The 17,773-nt window shown below is 41.5% G+C and overlaps 1 protein-coding gene across 1 annotated transcript in view; it reads left to right on the top strand.

The window, feature by feature from the left end:
* Positions 1-14,491, top strand: part of ELP4 (elongator acetyltransferase complex subunit 4) — a 241,508-nt gene extending 227,017 nt beyond the window's left edge. Inside the window, exon 10 of the mRNA XM_004755915.3 lies at positions 13,853-14,491. Coding sequence (XP_004755972.1) covers positions 13,853-13,984 — 132 coding nt within the window. The 3' untranslated portion in view covers positions 13,985-14,491. The remainder of the gene's footprint in view (positions 1-13,852) is intronic.
* The last annotated feature ends 3,282 nt before the right edge of the window (positions 14,492-17,773 follow it).

Here is a 17,773-nt window from a genome sequence, read left to right as displayed (position 1 = left end):
CATGTAGACAGAGGGCTCCTGCTCTGCCCAGTCTGTTCACTGAGCTCCCTTTGAAACTGGTAAGGAGGGAGGTCTATGGAGGGTGGGGATAGATGCACTGGGTGACTATTTGAAACCAGTGTAATTTGTAAATTCGCCATAAACTTTTAAGTGAGAGTTGGGCTGGGTGGTTTCCAGGCTTCACATGCTTTCAGATATCAAAGGGAAAGTGGAAGGTTTCATTTTATTTTACAGGGCTTTAATATGAAAGGTTGTTTTTTTTTTCCCCTGAATTTTACCAAGATTTCAGTAATTGATCTATAGAATTCAAAGATATTAAAATACGATAACATTGCCATGTTGCATACTTATATGTATGTGTATAAACAGGCACACACACAGACACACACACACACATAATCACACTTATCAAGTAATAGTACTTAATACCACCTGAGTGTTAATTTAAGTTTGGAGCAAATAAAATGTACATCACCTAGGAGAGGGTACCTCTATCTGAACATGAATAGGGAATCACTGTCCTGTAATTGATACTTTTCGTTCACTATGAAAGTTTTTCCGCAGTTGGCATAGAAAAAGGCACATTTCATTTTGTCAAACCCAAAACATACTTCCTAACTGCCTTTGTGTGAAAGCTAACACGACATGTCAAAAATAAGAGCATAGTCCTCACTGTACATTGAGCCGGTGAAAGTTAGGAACAGTTTGGCAAAGTTAATTTTTGTATAATTTTCCTTTCATTCACATTCATACCAGGTAGACTCTGTCAAATACCTATAGTAAAGAAGAACTTGCTCATGCATGCAGAACAAAATAAAATAAGATTAAAAGCTCCAGGAAATCAGCCTACTTCAAAAAACCATTAAAGTGTGCCTATCCCTCAAGCTTTACAAATGTGTTAATTGTCGTGTTTCAGTCATGTAAATATGTTTCAGCATAAAGTAACCAAGATTTCCTGTTATAGAAGCGCTGCAATCTGGGGGTGTTGGGGGGAGGGGGACGAAGGAGGACTAAATAACACACTGTAATGAAACCTGCCTTTGGGCAGCACATGCTTCAGTTCTGAATGCCCAGAAATACTTTGCAGACGCTCTAGGCTGCCTAGCAATGGGGATTTCTAATTCTGGCTAGCTTGACAAAGTAAATACAACTATTGAACATAAGGCAGCTCCTAATAAAAAACAACAATTCCCCCTTGTAAACACCTACATTTGGCCCCATTAAAAATTCTTTCTTCATCCCCAGGAACTCGCAGACCCCGCAATGTGGGGGTCTCAAAGTAACTCAAGAGTGGTCAGGAGATTTAATGTTGTCAGGATGGTTTACATTGCCATTTCCACCGGGCACTTTATACCCCATCTCGGGGCTTGGTGGAGCAATGTTCTGCATACACTGTAGGGCATTATCCAAGCAAACACATTGGCCATTATGCTCTCAGGACTCATTCATGGATAGCCAAAAAGAAATCAATATATTTTGTATATATGCTGCACTTATAGACAAAAAGTTAAAAATAAAAAAGATACAACTGCCTCATTTCCAAATGGAGTGTTCATCAAAAGCTGCCAGTTTTGAAAGTTTTTTTAATGGACTGACATTAATATGATAACTTAAGCAATTCTCTGATTTCAGAATTCTTTCTGCTTGTTCACATCTTAGAATTCATCTGTTCCATAAACTATCAGTCAGACCTCTGCCAGTCCCTAAACTGAATAGCAGATCTGCCGTAGTTCTAAAAATCTCTGGGATTTAGGAATCCATCTTGAGTTTCCACACACAGAGTCAGAGGTTTCAGATGATAGGAAGGAGGAAACATTAGTTTGAATTCTAGTAGACAGAAACAAAGGTAATGTTACCTTTTGCCACCTCCAAAACAGTTCCCTTATGCTTTAAAAGGAAACGGGATGGAAAGGAAATTCTCACATAATTAGTAGTTCAAACTAAAAGAAGTGTTGTTGTGGTTTTTTTTTTTTTTTTCAGACTCAACATTCAACTCTAAAATACTGTATGTTCTTAAAATATCTCACTACTAGGAAGCCACCTGAGGGCTAGTACCCAAAATGTTGCTCTGAACATTTCCTCACTGCAGAGGGGCTTCCTGGGCAAAGCAGGCTTAAAGAGCCTATCAGAATGACTGTCTGTGCACAGAAATCCCTGTCTCTTCCACTTATTGCCACAGAAGCAGTAGGCCCTAGGGCCCAAGCATCTCTCAGCTTGGCCCTGCTGAAGCTTAATTCAAATTCTACGCACTCTGGAGCTTATATGCTCTGGCCTGCATTGTGCGCTCCAGAGCCACACAGGCCTTGGGGTAAGCAGCAGTTGGAGACCAGTAAAAAGATTGCCAGAGTAAGAAGCCCTGTGCACAATGAAGGAAAGATGAATGGAAGGGAGTCAGTTGGGGAGAGAGAGTCTCATGGAGGCAGTGGGTCACAAGCTGTGGGTCACAGGGATGGCCGTGGCCATGTGTGACTTATCCGTCCCATATTCCCTTTACCCCAGGGAAGAAGCTAATGGGAGTGATTTCAAGCATTGCTACTGTCCAAGTTTAAGCAACCGTTTAATTCACCTTATTCCGTTTATTACCTGGATGATTTTTTTTCAGTCCTACTCATGGTAGAGCATTAATGAGGATTAAAATGTGCCAGAGAACAAAGGACAAACCAAAAAGAAAGAAAAATTTACTGGTTTTTGTTTGGAAGGGAAAACCATTGTAAGCAAAGTTCTTCGGGAGTCATCTAGTTTGTTCTTTGTCGATCTATGAAATAAAAGAGGAAATTAACATGACTCCCCTTCATCTTAAATGTCTGAAAGTTCACGGACCTTGGGCCTGACACTTGGTGGTATTCTTTTTACAATATTTTCTAAAAGATTCTGGCTCACATTTGAAGAAGATTAAACTCAGCCAACCAGCCCCACAAACAGTACTGCCCGAGTTTCTCCTCCATGAACATTTCACACCGGGTCCATCCACTCCAGCTAGAAGCTGCCCGTCGCTTGGCGGGGGGTTGGGAACCACCACTCTCCTCAGGAGGAGGATGGGAGAAGGCAAACACTGTGGGTCACTTAGGAGATAGAATATTTCTTCTGAATCAGAAGATTACAACATCTAGAAAAGCCTGTGTATACTGCATTTTGGAAAATTCTATCTTTAATAACATACTTTCTGTTTGCTACTGTTTTATATTATTAAAAATGTCTATGCATGGATTTATATGGATATGGGTGAGATAGCCCTTGTACTCAGAGAATTAAAAATTTACATCAGTCCTTTGCTACCCTTCACTCTAAGAAGTCCAAGTCACTTACAAACCCTACACAATCTGATACCTCCCTACCAAGCCAAATTTCTCATAGCCACTCCCTTGTTTGTTGACTGCTCCAGAAAGCTGACTTTTTTCCTGTCCTTCAAACATACCAAGATTATTCTTGCCCTAACGCTTTGTATTTGATGATCTTTGCCTGGAAAGTTCTTTTTCCAGGTCTTCAGAGGTTCCTTCTCAAATTGAAAATCTTACCTCAAATGTATTCTCCAGAAAGACTTTTACCAAATAAGGTGGTACCACCCCAGCCAATATCATATTGTCATGTTTTATTTCCTTAAAAGCATCTCTCACTATCTGAATTATCTTTGTTTGCTTTCCTATATGTTAGCTATCTCTCCTTGAGTCATGTAAATGTCTGTGGGTCACAAGCTGTGGGTCCCTTTCTGAAGTCATAAGTTCTTTGAAAGCGGGGATCTTGCCAGTCTTGTTCATTGTTTTATCTCTAGTACTTAGAAAAGCTCTAGCACGTAGAATAATGAATAAGAATGTGACTTTGAAGCCAGGCTGCCTGAGTTCAAATACCATTCCAGTATCCTGAAGTTGCAACATCAATACTCTCTTTAAATTTGGTCATGTGATCCACAACTAGCTGAAAGGAAAGCATGGAAGTGGAGTTTTTATTCAGGGTGGCCACCTATTCAAAAACTCTTCCACCAAAGGGAAAAGGGAGAGTAGGTATTGGAGGATAATCATCAGTCTCTGTCATAGTCTACAACCCATGGAACTCAAATATCCATGCAGTCTTCTTCCCACACACCTATGACTCTCCACGGGTGAGTGGAGAATCTTGCTGGTAGAAACCAGGAATTCTCTGCCCTCCCTGTGGAGGACTTCAACCCAGTTTGTAGTCCCCAGTTCTGTTCTCTGGAAGTAACTCCCTTATCCTCTGTATCCTTTTAGGAAGTTATTCCTTATCCATTATCATTCATGGCTACATGAAGTCACCATCAGAGAGAATGCTTTTAGGGGGCTGCACAGTTTTGATAGGTCAGGTTTGGGGACCTAAGATTATTTTAGGGGTTGGATAATCCTAGACTTTAGACCAGGCTTGTGGTTTCTTTGGCAGGACAATCCCATCAAGACTCTAGAAGGTTCCCAATCTGTTCACTTCCCTTCAGTCCCACATGCGAGTAATCACAGCCAAAGAGTTGTCTGGACATAGTTCTAGGATCCAACTGTAGGAAGCCCCTACCATCGAATTCCATGGAATTATTTTACGGACAGGAGAGAGTTTATCCCAGGGAACTAGGGAGCTAGCGAAATAATTGGAAGGGCTAAAGAACAGTGCCTCCAAACTGGCCTTTGGGGACACTGCTGCTGCCTCAGTCAGCAAAGTGAGGAGTTGGAAGGCCACCACTAGGGCTGTTAACTGGAAGTGCACCCCTCTATGTCTGTGATCTTGGGCGTGATAAGTTCTCACTATGACCCCCTACGAAGTGAGTAACTGGGCCCTGAAACACTGGTCTGGCCTCCACTTCTGCACCTGCCTCTCAGCTCCCATGGAGCCATTGACTGGTCACTGCGATACTGATGCAAAGAAAGCAAGGTCCCCACAGTAGTCCTTGCCGACCGCAGGACTCAGCAGCGGGAAGACAGCTGCTACTTCTCTCCCGCCCACTGACTCAAGTACCAATGCACCTAACCCGACAGGTCTAAGTCCCACCTCGCCCTCCTCCAGAGGTTGGAATGGCTACATGCCCACTGCAACTGTTAACCTTTGAAGTCTTGAGTCTTTTCCGGCCTCTCTGTTCTACCCACATCCCTCTCACCTTGTTAGTAACTAGCTTGACTCCATCTAAAACAGCCAACTTGAGGGGCGCCTGGTTGGCGCAGTTGATTAAGCATCTGTCTTCAGCCCAGGTCATGGTCTCGGGGTCCTGGAATCGAGCCCTGCATCAGGCTCCCTCCTTAGAGGGGAATCTGCTTCTCCCTCTCCCTCTTCCTCTGCCCTCACTTGTGCTCACCCACTCTCTCATACTTTCTCTCTATCTCAAATAAATAAAATATTTAAAAATACTAAATAATATAATCAACTTGAGAGGGAAGGCAGTACCCTTCATGTGGCTTTCATCTCCGAGCTGGCTCCCATTTTGTAGCCAGCCCTTTAATGAGGGCATTTCACCAACACTGAGGGGCACGGCCATATGTGAAGGCTGCCTGCTTCCCCGTGCAAGGCAGAAATAGTTGGGTTTCTCCAGTCCTCTGAGGCCCCCAAATTACCAAGCCTTCCCTCAGTCTAGACTCTCAGCTACAGGCAGAGCACCTCCTTTAAGAGGCATGGTCCCTTCTAACCTTACTTCTTCCAAATTCCCTAGCTCTGCTCTAAGTTCCTTTCTCTTTTACAAATAACTTTGCTGAAAGTGGCAAGAAGCAGCTAACACAACAATACCCTGAATTTCTCCAGCGCTTCTGGAGCCACTGATCAGGAGGTATATGGTGTGCCTCCCAAGTTAACCACAATCGTAACAGGGGTCACCAGCCTTCCGGGCTGCAGTCTGACCTCACCGCCTACTTTCCAGCCACTAAGCCATTTAAATCCCAGAACTTAAGCACTCTGTTTTTCAGGTACCAAATTCTGCTTAACCAGGACGCCGGTTAGGCTGTTAATGCAGAACTCCAAAAATGCAGTGGCTTCAGTAACGGAGAAGTTCACATATGTCACACTTTAAAGCCCAAGTTAGTAACCCAGGGTCTTTGGGTGGCCAGATGGTATCGGGAAACCCTTGACTAACTTTCTCATTTTTTTTAATTTTTAATTTTTTATAAACATATAATATATTTTTATCCCCCAGGGTACAGGTCTGTGAATCGCCAGGTTTACCCACTTCACAGCACTCACCATAGCACATACCCTCCCCAATGTCCATAACCCCACCCCCCTTCTCCCAACCCCCCTTCCCCCAGCAACCCTCAGTTTGTTTTGTGAGATTAAGAGTCACTTATGGTTTGTCTCCCTCCCAATCCCACCCTGTTTCATTTATTCTTCTCCTACCCCCTTAACACCCCATGTTGCATCTCCACTTCCTCCTATCAGGGAGATCATACGACAGTTGTCTTTCTCCACTTGTAACTTTCTCATTTTGCTATACACCTTTGGCACAGAGCTTCCAGCTACTGCTCCATAGTGGCTGTTTCAGCGTCCACCCTCAAGTCCACATTTCAGCAAGTGGGAAGAGGGGAGTGAGGCTTGCTGCTAACATCTGTGGAGCCTTGAGCCATAAGGCAGATAAAGGACCTCACAGTTATTATATGCCTAAACATTTTAAAGTTACCAAGCCAAGAAACCACAAAAAATGCATTATCTTCCTTCCTTTGCAAATGCAACTTTCTGGAAGGTCAACTTTAAATTTAGGATATGGGTTCCAGTATAGAACTTGGAGACATAGGGTGAACTGGCCTGCAGTCACTTCCTGTCTTTTCCCGCTCCTGTCTCCCTTACCCACACACAGGTCCATATGCTTGAGGACACCCAGTCTCCAATCCAAACTCCATCCATACGCCACACAAACGCAGTCCCTTGGCTACTCCCGTGACTCAGGGTGTGCATGGAGACAACGTGATCCTTCCTTGGGACACGAACATGGGGAAGAGACCTGCACAGACCTCGTAGCCATTTGGACAGGGAATTCTGAACTCTGAATACCAAGAGCATAGGCACATCTTCTTTGCCCGGGGATTCCTTACCCCATGAGGAAGGGTGGATCAAGGCCCACAATAGGGGGCCCTCGCCAAGGTGAGGGAAAGGGGAAGTGAAAGCGATCTCCCCTTCTTCGCAGACCTGACCCTAAACTTAACCATAGCACTTCTGCCCAAGATGAAGTGACCAGGACTGAGTCACTCAGCCTCATCTATCGGCAAGGGAAGTTGGGAAATGTGACCTTTATTCTGGGAGGCCGTGTGCCCCACTAATATCCAGAGATTCCTTTACTGACTGCAAAGGAAGAGAATAGATAGTGAGAGTAAGCTAGCAATCTCTGCCACAGACACATGCCTTTTCACAAATCACACTTTTGTTTAGACAAGTGAGTTCTTCACAATCTGCTTTCAGAGAGGTGAGTTTGGAGGCAAGACAATACTGTCAGATATAATTGACGGTCAAAATAATTGCACACCTGAGCATTTTTCAATGGGCAGCCAGTATGCAATATGCCAGCTCTGAAATTTTGTCTAATTTTCAGATCAATCAGGAAGAACCAAATGAATTGTTTTCGATTCAAAGGATATAGTATAATTATGACATTCAATAAAACAATTTTAATCTTAAACCCTGAGAGTGAATGGCATTTTAAACAAAAACTAAAACTTAAAACCTGACCGTGTTTGGCAGAATTTTTTCCAGAAATACTCAGCCACTACCAGATGCACACTTACCAAATGCAAAAAGAGCAAAAATTGGTTCTGGCATTGTTTCTCCTGGCCTACTCATATAGGAGAGTAACACAAAACTCACCAAAAATTAGGTGGATGCAGCTTCCACTTTGCAAAATTTTAACCAGATATAATTGCAACGTAACATTACATCGTCATAATGTAATAATGATGGAATAAGTGTATCGAGTAAATATCATTACGTAAGAGCACATGACAATGATTTATCTTGTAAATTGAAACAACACGCTGAAATCTTGTGAAGCGGGGCCCTTGGGTGGCTCAGTCGGCTAAGCATCTGCCCTCGACTCGGGTCATGATCTCAGGGTCCTGGGATTGAGCACCACGTCGGGCTCCCTGCTCACGGGGAGCCTGCTTCTCCCTCTCCTCCCCACTTGTGCTCTCTTTCTCAAATAAATAAGGAAAATCTTTGAAGAAATAAATAAGCAAGTAAAATGAAAAAGAAAATCTTGTGAAGAAATGATAGCAACAGCGTGACGATGGATATACCAGGTCTGCTGCTTCGGTCTCCTTCCCTCTGCCCTCCATCCTGTGCCAACGGAAGGAAGCCGGGCTTTCCAGTAAAGAAAGGGAAATACCTCGTTTTATGTGTGGAGCAAGAGAGATTCTGGTCACTGCCTGCCCCCCGCCACCCCGCCCCGCCCCCTGAGCTCATGGAGGCATCAGGTGTTCATTTCCTTGGTCAGAAAACAAGAATGGAGCCCCAGACAGTCATCGGCGGCTCGCACTCTGAGGGAACGCTCTGGCTCGTGATCATATTGCTACGGCCCTTCTGGAAACTATAGCTGACTGCTGGTTGTCTCCCAATAGCCATTTGCTCCATCTTCCATAGGAATAGATTTGTTAAACATTTTCACACATTTCCCATTTCCCAGCCTCCCTTGTAGCCGACCAGGTGCAGCCCTGTCTATAAATTCTGGACGTGAGTGGAAGTGATGTGTTCAGCTTCCAGACCCCGCCTTCTTGGCCCCTTCTTCCCACGGAGAAACGCCAAAACAGCAGCCTTGCAGCCAGAAGGGGAAGAAGCCCCTGTTGAGGATGGCAGGCCGGTCCTCACAGCTCAGAATTGCCTACTTCTGGACTCCAAAGTGGGAGAGAAATAAACTTCTCCTCTTTTGAAGCTATATATGGGAGGGAGCGGGAGTGTGTCTAGCCACTCAGCCTGAACTCAGGTTCATTCTGTGCCATTCCTAGCCGTGCCTCATCACCAGAGTGTGGCTTCAGAAATTAGCAAGTCACCCTCCAGGTGAGGACACTGTCTGGCTCTTCAAAGAATCTGGAATGGAGTAAGATGGTGTGTCTTTGTTAATTTGTTTTTTCTCTTCGTCGTGTAAAGAGGGGGAAAGGCTTTTAAGACTCAAGTAGAGAAGCTTCATCCTCTGACCTGTCCTTTATTAGCTCTTTTGTCAGCAATGAAGACAAGTGCAAAAGACAGATTTTTAAAACAAGCTGGACACCAGATTTCCTCAGCAGTACCTCCATGCCTATTTTCACAAGCCCAGAAGCAAGACATCCAATGTGCGCCCCATTTTTGCTACTGCGTTCCTAAGTATGAGGGAAACGGTTTAGACTTTTTAAGTCTTCCCAGAAACCAGGACTCTGATCGCAGTTTCCTTTTTGGTTTCTTCACCAGGCTGCAGAAGAGGGCAATGTACACTCCGTGCTCAGACGCCAGCATAGTGACTGAGACCTGCTAAGTCTGATATTCTGTTATTGTTGCTTATAACTGTGTGTAGTTCATTACATTTATACAATTGTTTCCTTGCCTTAACCAGCTCACTTATTTTTATCTTGTTGAACCATATGTATTTTTATAAGCCATCCCAACTTTTTTGGAGCAAGAGGAGATACAAATAAATTACTGTACTACTTGCTACCTCAGAGAATACTTACACATCTCATTTGGTCCTGACAGCAGTCTCATGAAGAATCATCCCCGTGTGATTGATAGATGAGCAGACACTGAGACTCACACAGGGAAACTGACTTGTCCAAGAGTGACAGAGGACGGATGTATCGAACTTTCACTGGCCGCCTCGTTAAGTGACCAGGACAGAGTCTGTATATTCTAAGGTGTTTACAAGTTTTCATTTAAATTAGCTATGGGAGCACCTGGCTGGCCCAGTCGGTAGAGCATGAGTCTCTCGATCTCAGGGTTGTAAGTTCGAGCCCCACACCAAGTGCAGAGATTGCTTAAAAATAAAATCTTGAATAAAAAAATAAAATAAAATGGCTGTGTTTCAAAGAACAGAAGAAAACTCTATTAGAAAGTATTTTGTAATATTAACACTGATTTCTGTGAATCTGATGAATGCAAAGTGTGACTGTTCAGGACATGTCAACATATAAAAAGGATTGAAACAACTCTCTCTTCTGGGAAAGGTTAAAATGTACTTCATCAAACAGAAAACAAACAGTGCCTGGTCGTTTGGTCTTGGCAAAATATGAAAAATGTAAATTGATTAAACTTACTTTAATGGGTATTTACCTGCAATTTGTCTCAAATCCAGGTGTAATCTAGATTCATTATCTTGCCCCTTCTGTCTAGGAGCTGTGAGTGCTGAGCACGGGGCTGGCCGGCTGGGAGAAAGGAATTAGGAAAGGAAACTGGAGCCAGGAAATCCAATCCTGTGTGTCTCTAGCACCCATTTAGTTGCTGACCCAAGAAGGAACAACATACAGACAGTGGCTAAGCCCAGCAAAGAGACAGTGATGTAGGCAGAGAGGGCAGAATCTCAGAGTCTGGCTGGGCTTGGTACCCGCATGGAGCTGCAGAGCGAAGCTCTCCTGCTGCTGTCGTTTTATTCTGACCCAGGGCTTCCTGGGTCCTGAGAGGGCCTTTTGGCAGGAGCTCCCGTAATCTGCCGGAGTATTTTGGCAGCCCTGCTGTTTCCCACCTCGCAGCACCAGAGAAGAGGGACCCATTAGTCCAGTGGGATCCCTGCAAATCGCCTAGGCCTCTGTGCGAAGGTGGGAGCAATCACATCTTTCTCAAACCCCTTTGGCTACATAGAAGGCATCATTTTAGACAAGGCATGAATGGAAAAAAGAGGCAGCCAGCCAGATAGGCATCTCCTGCATTATTAGCAGCACAATCTCTTCCTCCCGGAATCCAGGAAAAGAAAATCCAGTGAGAAAAATTTCCATTCAAGATCTAAGATATGTTTTGAGCCCTCGCCTCAGAACACCAGGTTTAAAATAAGGAAGAGGGAGACCTTGATTTGGTTTCCAAGGTTGAAAATGGTATTGTATTTTTTTAATAGTCTGATTTTTATTTAAACCATTACTCAGTGAAACCTCAAGGTCCAAAAGTTTATATATGTCCCCACAGCCTTGCAGCTTTAGTCGAAAGGAGGTCATATGCTATGCAGGGTATCTTCCTGCCTATTTTTTCACAAGACAGATCTGGGGTACAGCAGCATCTGAACATTTACATGTCAAGTGTGTAAATGCTTTGGAAGCCTCAAAGGAAAAGTTCCTGACGCACCTGGCAAGCCTGGAACCTGATCTCTCCTTCCTCACTGCTCATACCGCACTGACATGGTGCACAGGGGGAGGCTGAGAAGGGAAGAAAACAAAAACCCACTGCTTGAGAATTTAGAGTACAGAGTATGCCCATTCAAGTAACGATCAACAGAGCCGGCACATAGTTCCAGGAGCCAACCTTGGGCTTTCTCAAAGGACCTAAGTATGCAAACTGGCATTCACCGTGTAGCATTTGGTGAGAAGCATTTAACCATATCAACCCAAATTTTTGTGCTTAGAAGTTACACAAGAATGATATTTGACTTTTCTTCAAACCCATTCAACCTGAAAGATTTCCAAGCATGTCACACATCACATTTAGCTACTTTTGCTGTGAAGGGCTTTCAGCCAACTGGCTCATGTTCATTGCCTGGAGAAGCAGAGGAAAAGAAATTTTTAGCAAATAGGTAAGCTCCTGAAATAAACTGTCATATGTTGGTTCCGAGTAACTCTACTAGTTTCCTCATTTAGATTATCAAAACAGTATGAACCTTCACCCGAATGCCTCAATGCTCCCCTGTTAAGCAAATCACCATTTCTCCATGTCAGAATCGATTCATTATTTAACACCTAGCCCATCTCCATGAAGTGTTCTCCTCCCCTTCCCCCACCCGATCTCGGCTTTGTCTCTCCTTTCCTGTAGGCATCACTTGGAGGGCCCGCTCTGATGGTTAGCACCAGTGCTTGTCTTACTCATGCTCCCGGAATGAGAAGTAATGGGGAAGGTGCTCTGTTCACCTTTATTTGCTGAGTCAAATTGATTTCCTAAATAGCCTAATCACCATCTGACATAATCTTTATGAAGTCCCAACCAAAAATACACACACACACACACTTTTTTAATGGTGAATTTTCTTTAAGTTTCAGGTAACCTTCAGATCATGCATGTGTCCCAGTCATTAGCATTAACTACAGGATCTTAAAGAAACATTAAAGTTCAGACATATAATTAAATGTCTCTTTCCCTCCAGTTTCCTCACATGAACACAGAGAATTAACACTGCAAAGACATTCATAGCCTTAGACTTTAGACTCATGCGTGTCTGTTAGATTCCTGAGCCTTTCATGCTTTCATTTCTGCCTGAAATCCTTGGGGGAGAGAGAGGGGAAGACCAGGCTATGAAGAAATGAAAGAGTTGTTTAAAACAAGGAAATAAGTATGTCTTTATTTGAGCTTTTTAAAAAATCATTCAAGAAATAGACATTTAGTTATTTAATATACGACAGATTGGGTGCTATGAATACAAAAGAGTATTACTATGCAGATATTACTGTATGGATATGACAGTGTTTTATTGACCTTTCTGACATCTTTGCTGGTCATAGATCCATAATAGGGTCTTCCAGTCTAGGTATGTCTGTAGTAAAAACTAAGTACCTCAAACTGAAGGAAGAGTATTGTCATAAATTTCTTTAATGTTTTAAAATATTTTGATCCTTTTCACACAGCTTGTGTTTACATGGCACTAAAGAAGCCTGTTATCAGGAAAGAAACTCTCCAGAACATATGCTAATGGATCACAGTATTTTGACCCCCCCCCCAAAAAAAAGGTTCTGTCTTTCTCATTTCCTCCCTCCCCATATTATAAGGAGTTTTCCAAATGAAGGGTTTCAGTTAGGTTGTCTCCAGGTCAGTTCACTCTTGCAAGGTCTTGGCTAGTCATCAGTGGACACCCCCATCCTACCTCACCTACCTTTAGCCTCCCACACCCACTCTGTGCCTCAACCAACAGACATGTTCCTTTGAGTTAGGATTTTTGTGAAAATTGTACAGGCTGGGGGCACTGGTTGTTAAAGGAATTTGATAGAGATCCTTTGGAAAAACAAAAAAGTTCTTTTGAAATGTGAATATTTCTCCCCGATTACAGGAACCGTTGTACAATTATGGTCAGTTCGTGCATCTGCTTGAATCAGCCTCTATCTGCAGAAAAATGGTTAAGACAGGGGAGATGTTCAGAGCCACCCTTTACTTTTAAAAACATGACCAATGTCATGCATAGAAACAAACTTACCAAGACCTGAAACAGACGTCATAGCTGACTTATCTGAGGATATAAAAAATATTGATCCTTTGATTGGTATCTTTTTTTCATTATATCAACAGTTCCACAAAAATTGTAAGTTCCTAAAGAAAGTATTGCTTTGAAATAGAATCATCAGGTCAACTTAATAGACAAAGGGAAACAAACATTTGAAAAGCTACATTCAATTTAAAAATAGCATTTTGGAGCCCTGGCAAAAACAAAGCAAAGCCAACAAACAACCCCGCCGTTACTACAACAGTGTTCTTTTCCAAGTACGCCTTTATTTGTGCTTTTACATATTTTCATTTTGACCAAAATGAGAGAAATTTTAATGTCTTTAGGTTTGGACTCTGGAAACGTTCCACTAAGATCCCTGGTCTGGTGTCTGTGATGGCTAGAATTTGTAAAACCTAGTAGGAAGAAGATGTGATTATATTGGGTCTCAGTCTGACTAACTGTTTTAGCAGGAATTTCATCTGCAAGACTAAATGCTGATCAACAGAGCATAATATTGTATTCTGAAGTGTGCTAGCTAAAGCAAAATTAATTTTTTTCCTCTTCTTTCTTTCCTCCCGAAATCTTCTGCCACAGCGACTGCATTTGCCTCCAGACTTGTCAGACACAGTGAGCCGCTCAAGCAAACAGGATCTGGCAGGATCCTCCAAGCTTCTGGGCCCAGGCTGTGGCATGATGGCCGGAGGCAAGCAACACCTGGACTTCTAGCGATCCCTCCTTCGTCGTCGCATGCAGAATTATAGGACACCCTAATTATGATTGCTAATAGCTTCTGTAAATATTTTTCTTAACGATTTGACCCTCCCATCCTTGAAAAACAGTTAGGATTGCAAAATGAGGCCACCACTCTTCATTTTCCTTACCCAAATTTTTGTGCAGAAAGAGTACAGCAAAACTACTTTCATTTTAAAATTTTGTTTTATGCTGTATTTAGAGAAAGCAGATAATTTTATTTTTAAATAAAATGTCAGAAACTCAAAATGCCTCACAGTGGTCATGAGTGTACGTGTGTTAAGGCACTTCGTTCATGGTTAAGTGCATATTACAACACATAGTGTAAAAAAATAGCTTGAAATTCATAACTGTATATAAAAAACATTTTCTCTTGATTTCTGAAAAAGTCACTTGCCACCAAAAAAGTACTAAGGCTTTTGTAAAATGAAAAACTCATTTGCTAATATGTGTGAAGACTATAATAAAATGAATTTGCATTTATGCATCCTGTTATTAAATTGATGAATACAAAATAATATTTGGGGATTAAGATTCCATTAAAGATCAGTAGTCTAACCATAGTAGTTAATAAAGAACCTGAGTGACAGAAAGCATAGAAAAAGAAGTTGATGGTCTTCTGTTTAGTAATCCTAAACAATCAAAGTCAGCACTATGAAATTACGTCAACAGACATAATTCAGGATTGAAATTCAAACTGACAGCTACATTAACGCTAAGGGAAAGCATGTATTGAAGCCTGGTGAGAGATTTTTACAGAACACAGGTCTGAGACAAAGTAGCAAACTGAAACTAACTCAGATTTCCATTGCACCAGGTAAGCCCTTTGTGAATTAGAGATGTTGGTTGTGTATGCACATTTATAACCATACAGACATGTACTGGGGAGGTAGGTAGCACATCAAACCGGCTTTCATATAAAACACTAGGTTTTTGAATCATAGGTCCATATTCTCAAAGCTTTTGACAAATAGACAAAAATGAAGGTTAGAAAGTGACTTGCATTTAAGTAAAGAACCTCAATTTTTAAAAAGCTGCTTAACGTCCATTAGGAGAAACTGAATTTCTAAAATGCATCTTCAGTGATGTTAGAATAAATTTTGAAGCAGTTATAACTAGCATTTTTAAGCAGTTTGCTTGTAATACACCACAAATTATACTTTATTTGTTCTTGACAACATTGTAGAAAACAAAGACTAGGTTTTTAAAACTGTCTAACCAATATGATGAATGTCAGTCACTTAAAAAAAAAACCCACTGTAGCATAAACACACACTGTATACAGGTTTTATTCAGAATTAGAATAATTGAATCAATGACAGTGATTTGCCAGGATGTCAAATCTCTCCATCATATCCTGTCACTACCAGTTTATTTTTTGTGATCAAAATCAAAAAGACAACTATTTTGTCACCCGCTATTTTTTTAGTACTAAAAATCAGGTTTCTTCTATTTTTTTTAGAATGTCTGGTTTATTTTTTTCACTTCTTTTAATTCGAAAGACACAAATTCTTCCCCATTTTCTTTTCAAAATAAAGTTTCAGAATGGATCTGTCAGTTAAAATTAAAGGGCTTTTATATTAAGCAAAGGTGCTTTTAAAATTTAAAGCAACCTCAAAAAATCAATTTAGTCCATAGATAATAAATAATGTGCAGATACTCCACAAAAGCTTTGCTATGTCCTTTCAAAGCATTATGAACAATCTGAATAAATTCAAATGAATATTTTAGTTGGGTTATTATTTTAATAACTCTAACCTTTTTCTTACCATGTTGTGATTCATTTTATACAAACACACAACGGAACAATTATGTAGCATTTGACTCTGAAAAGGAAATGTGAAGTCATCAGATATGTAAATCGTTCATCAAAAATACTTAACAGGTCATTGATTTACTACCCTGGCTACCATGTCTATAAAATTAACACCAAATTACTAGTTAATATATGCTTTGCAAATAGCTAAATACTATAAAAATTGAATGTGCATGTTTGAACCCTTATTTTAAATATAAAAGAAACTTTTCAAACTCAGTAAAAGTGCATGTTGAGCAATAATTGTAGCTGGGCTTTCCAAAACTCAGATCCAGGTGCTTTGTTGTCCTGATTCCCCAGGCAGGCTTTGCAAAAAGAAGCTACAGAGGGATGTATATTTTTGTTTTCCTCTGATAAAAACCCACTCTAAAAATGTATTTTCCTTTCTTCTGGAAACATTACCAATTATCGGTAAGCTAATAACTTACTACCCAAAAATAGTGGTCTTCAATAATGCTACCGTAGGTATACAGACCATTTTTGATACATTATGAACTCCATTAACAGACTTTTTTTCTCAGTCATCAACTTCTCTCAAAGATATATTCAAATAACAGTACCAGACATAGTATTTGAAATGTCCTCATATCTTTTATTTCTAAAACTTCATAACCCTACCTAGTATTCATTTCTTACACTAGATTTGCCTTTTTTTAACATGAGGTAAATATTTTGAATACCGCACCCTGCTCTCAGGTGCTGAGGTTCTAAGACCTTCTGAATTTCTTTCTAGTAGCCTCCAGACAATTTCTACTTTTCTCTTCCTCCTCTTCCATTTATTTGTTGTCTCTACCTCCAGAATCTGCAAATACTAACACTAGACCAAAAAAAACACAAAAACACTTCAAAAGGAAGCAACACTCTGCAGGCAATCAATTCCCTGTCTTTTAATTTTAAAGAATCAGACACACACATACACATACAAAAGAGAGGGGGGGTGCTATTCATTTCTTTAGAGCCCATTATGAATGTCATTTCTAAAACATCCTGTTAATGCTTTCCAAAAATAGTCACCGTCAACGCCATCAAACTTTAATGCTAACCCTAAGTACTTGCACTTTGAACTTTAAAAATGAGCAGTGAAATCATGTCAGGACCAGGCAACTCCCCCCGCCCCCCCAAAATGCTACAGATGAGGTTTTTTCTTGAGAAACAGAAAAGGGAAGCATTTGTGTTTGGCCTTCATGAGCCAAACACTATAGAGAGAAGGAAAGCATTTTTTTAAATCTTGTTAAAATTAAAGCCCAAGGCAAAACGAAATAAGGAGAAGAATATAGACACCATTCTAAGATGGCAAAAATTCACAAAACGAAGAGAAATCTTACTACTATGTAAGTGAATTTGAGGCAACCTATTTCTGTTGGGGGGGAGGGCAAGGTAGGCAGAAATGATTGTATGAGCCACATCAAGAAGCTGTTGACCAGGTAAGAGTTAGGAGGCCCAGCTTGGGAGGGTGTGGCGAATACTCTGGAAACTCACTGTAGCAAAAAACAGGTTTTTTACTCAGAGTAATTTGGTTGTTTTCTATTCAAACACTCAGCTCTAATTTTGTTCCCCGGGTCTCCTTAAGTCCCTCAAGTCTGGAGAAAAATCATAGCTGTGAGTGTTGTGATTCTACTGAGGACAACACAGATGGGTATTTTGGTCACCATCCTGGAAGATGGCATCCAAGGTTCCCCGCAGCGTTCTCACAGATAAATATATAAATATACCTATCAGTAAATAAATAAAAATAAATTATTTCAACGACAACGAGTAAAAGGCCACCACCTCCAGGGCTCTGCTTCCGCATGGCGCCTGCCATGCTGGTCCCCCCGGGGAGCGCCTGGGGCTCCATTCGGAAGGACAGCTCCTCTCCCTGGGGTGAGGACAGAAGGCAAAGCAGCCGCTGTTCCCTGGCAGTCCTGACCCTCGGAAGACTCCGGTACGTGCCCAAGCGCCCATGCGCA

This window comes from Mustela putorius, unplaced genomic scaffold (assembly GCF_011764305.1).
Source record: "Mustela putorius furo isolate JIRA1106 unplaced genomic scaffold, ASM1176430v1.1 tig00003859_pilon_pilon_pilon, whole genome shotgun sequence".
Classification (NCBI taxonomy): domain Eukaryota; kingdom Metazoa; phylum Chordata; class Mammalia; order Carnivora; family Mustelidae; genus Mustela; species Mustela putorius.
The sequence above is the reverse complement of the archived record's forward strand: the minus strand, read 5'-3'. Positions and strand labels throughout refer to the sequence as shown.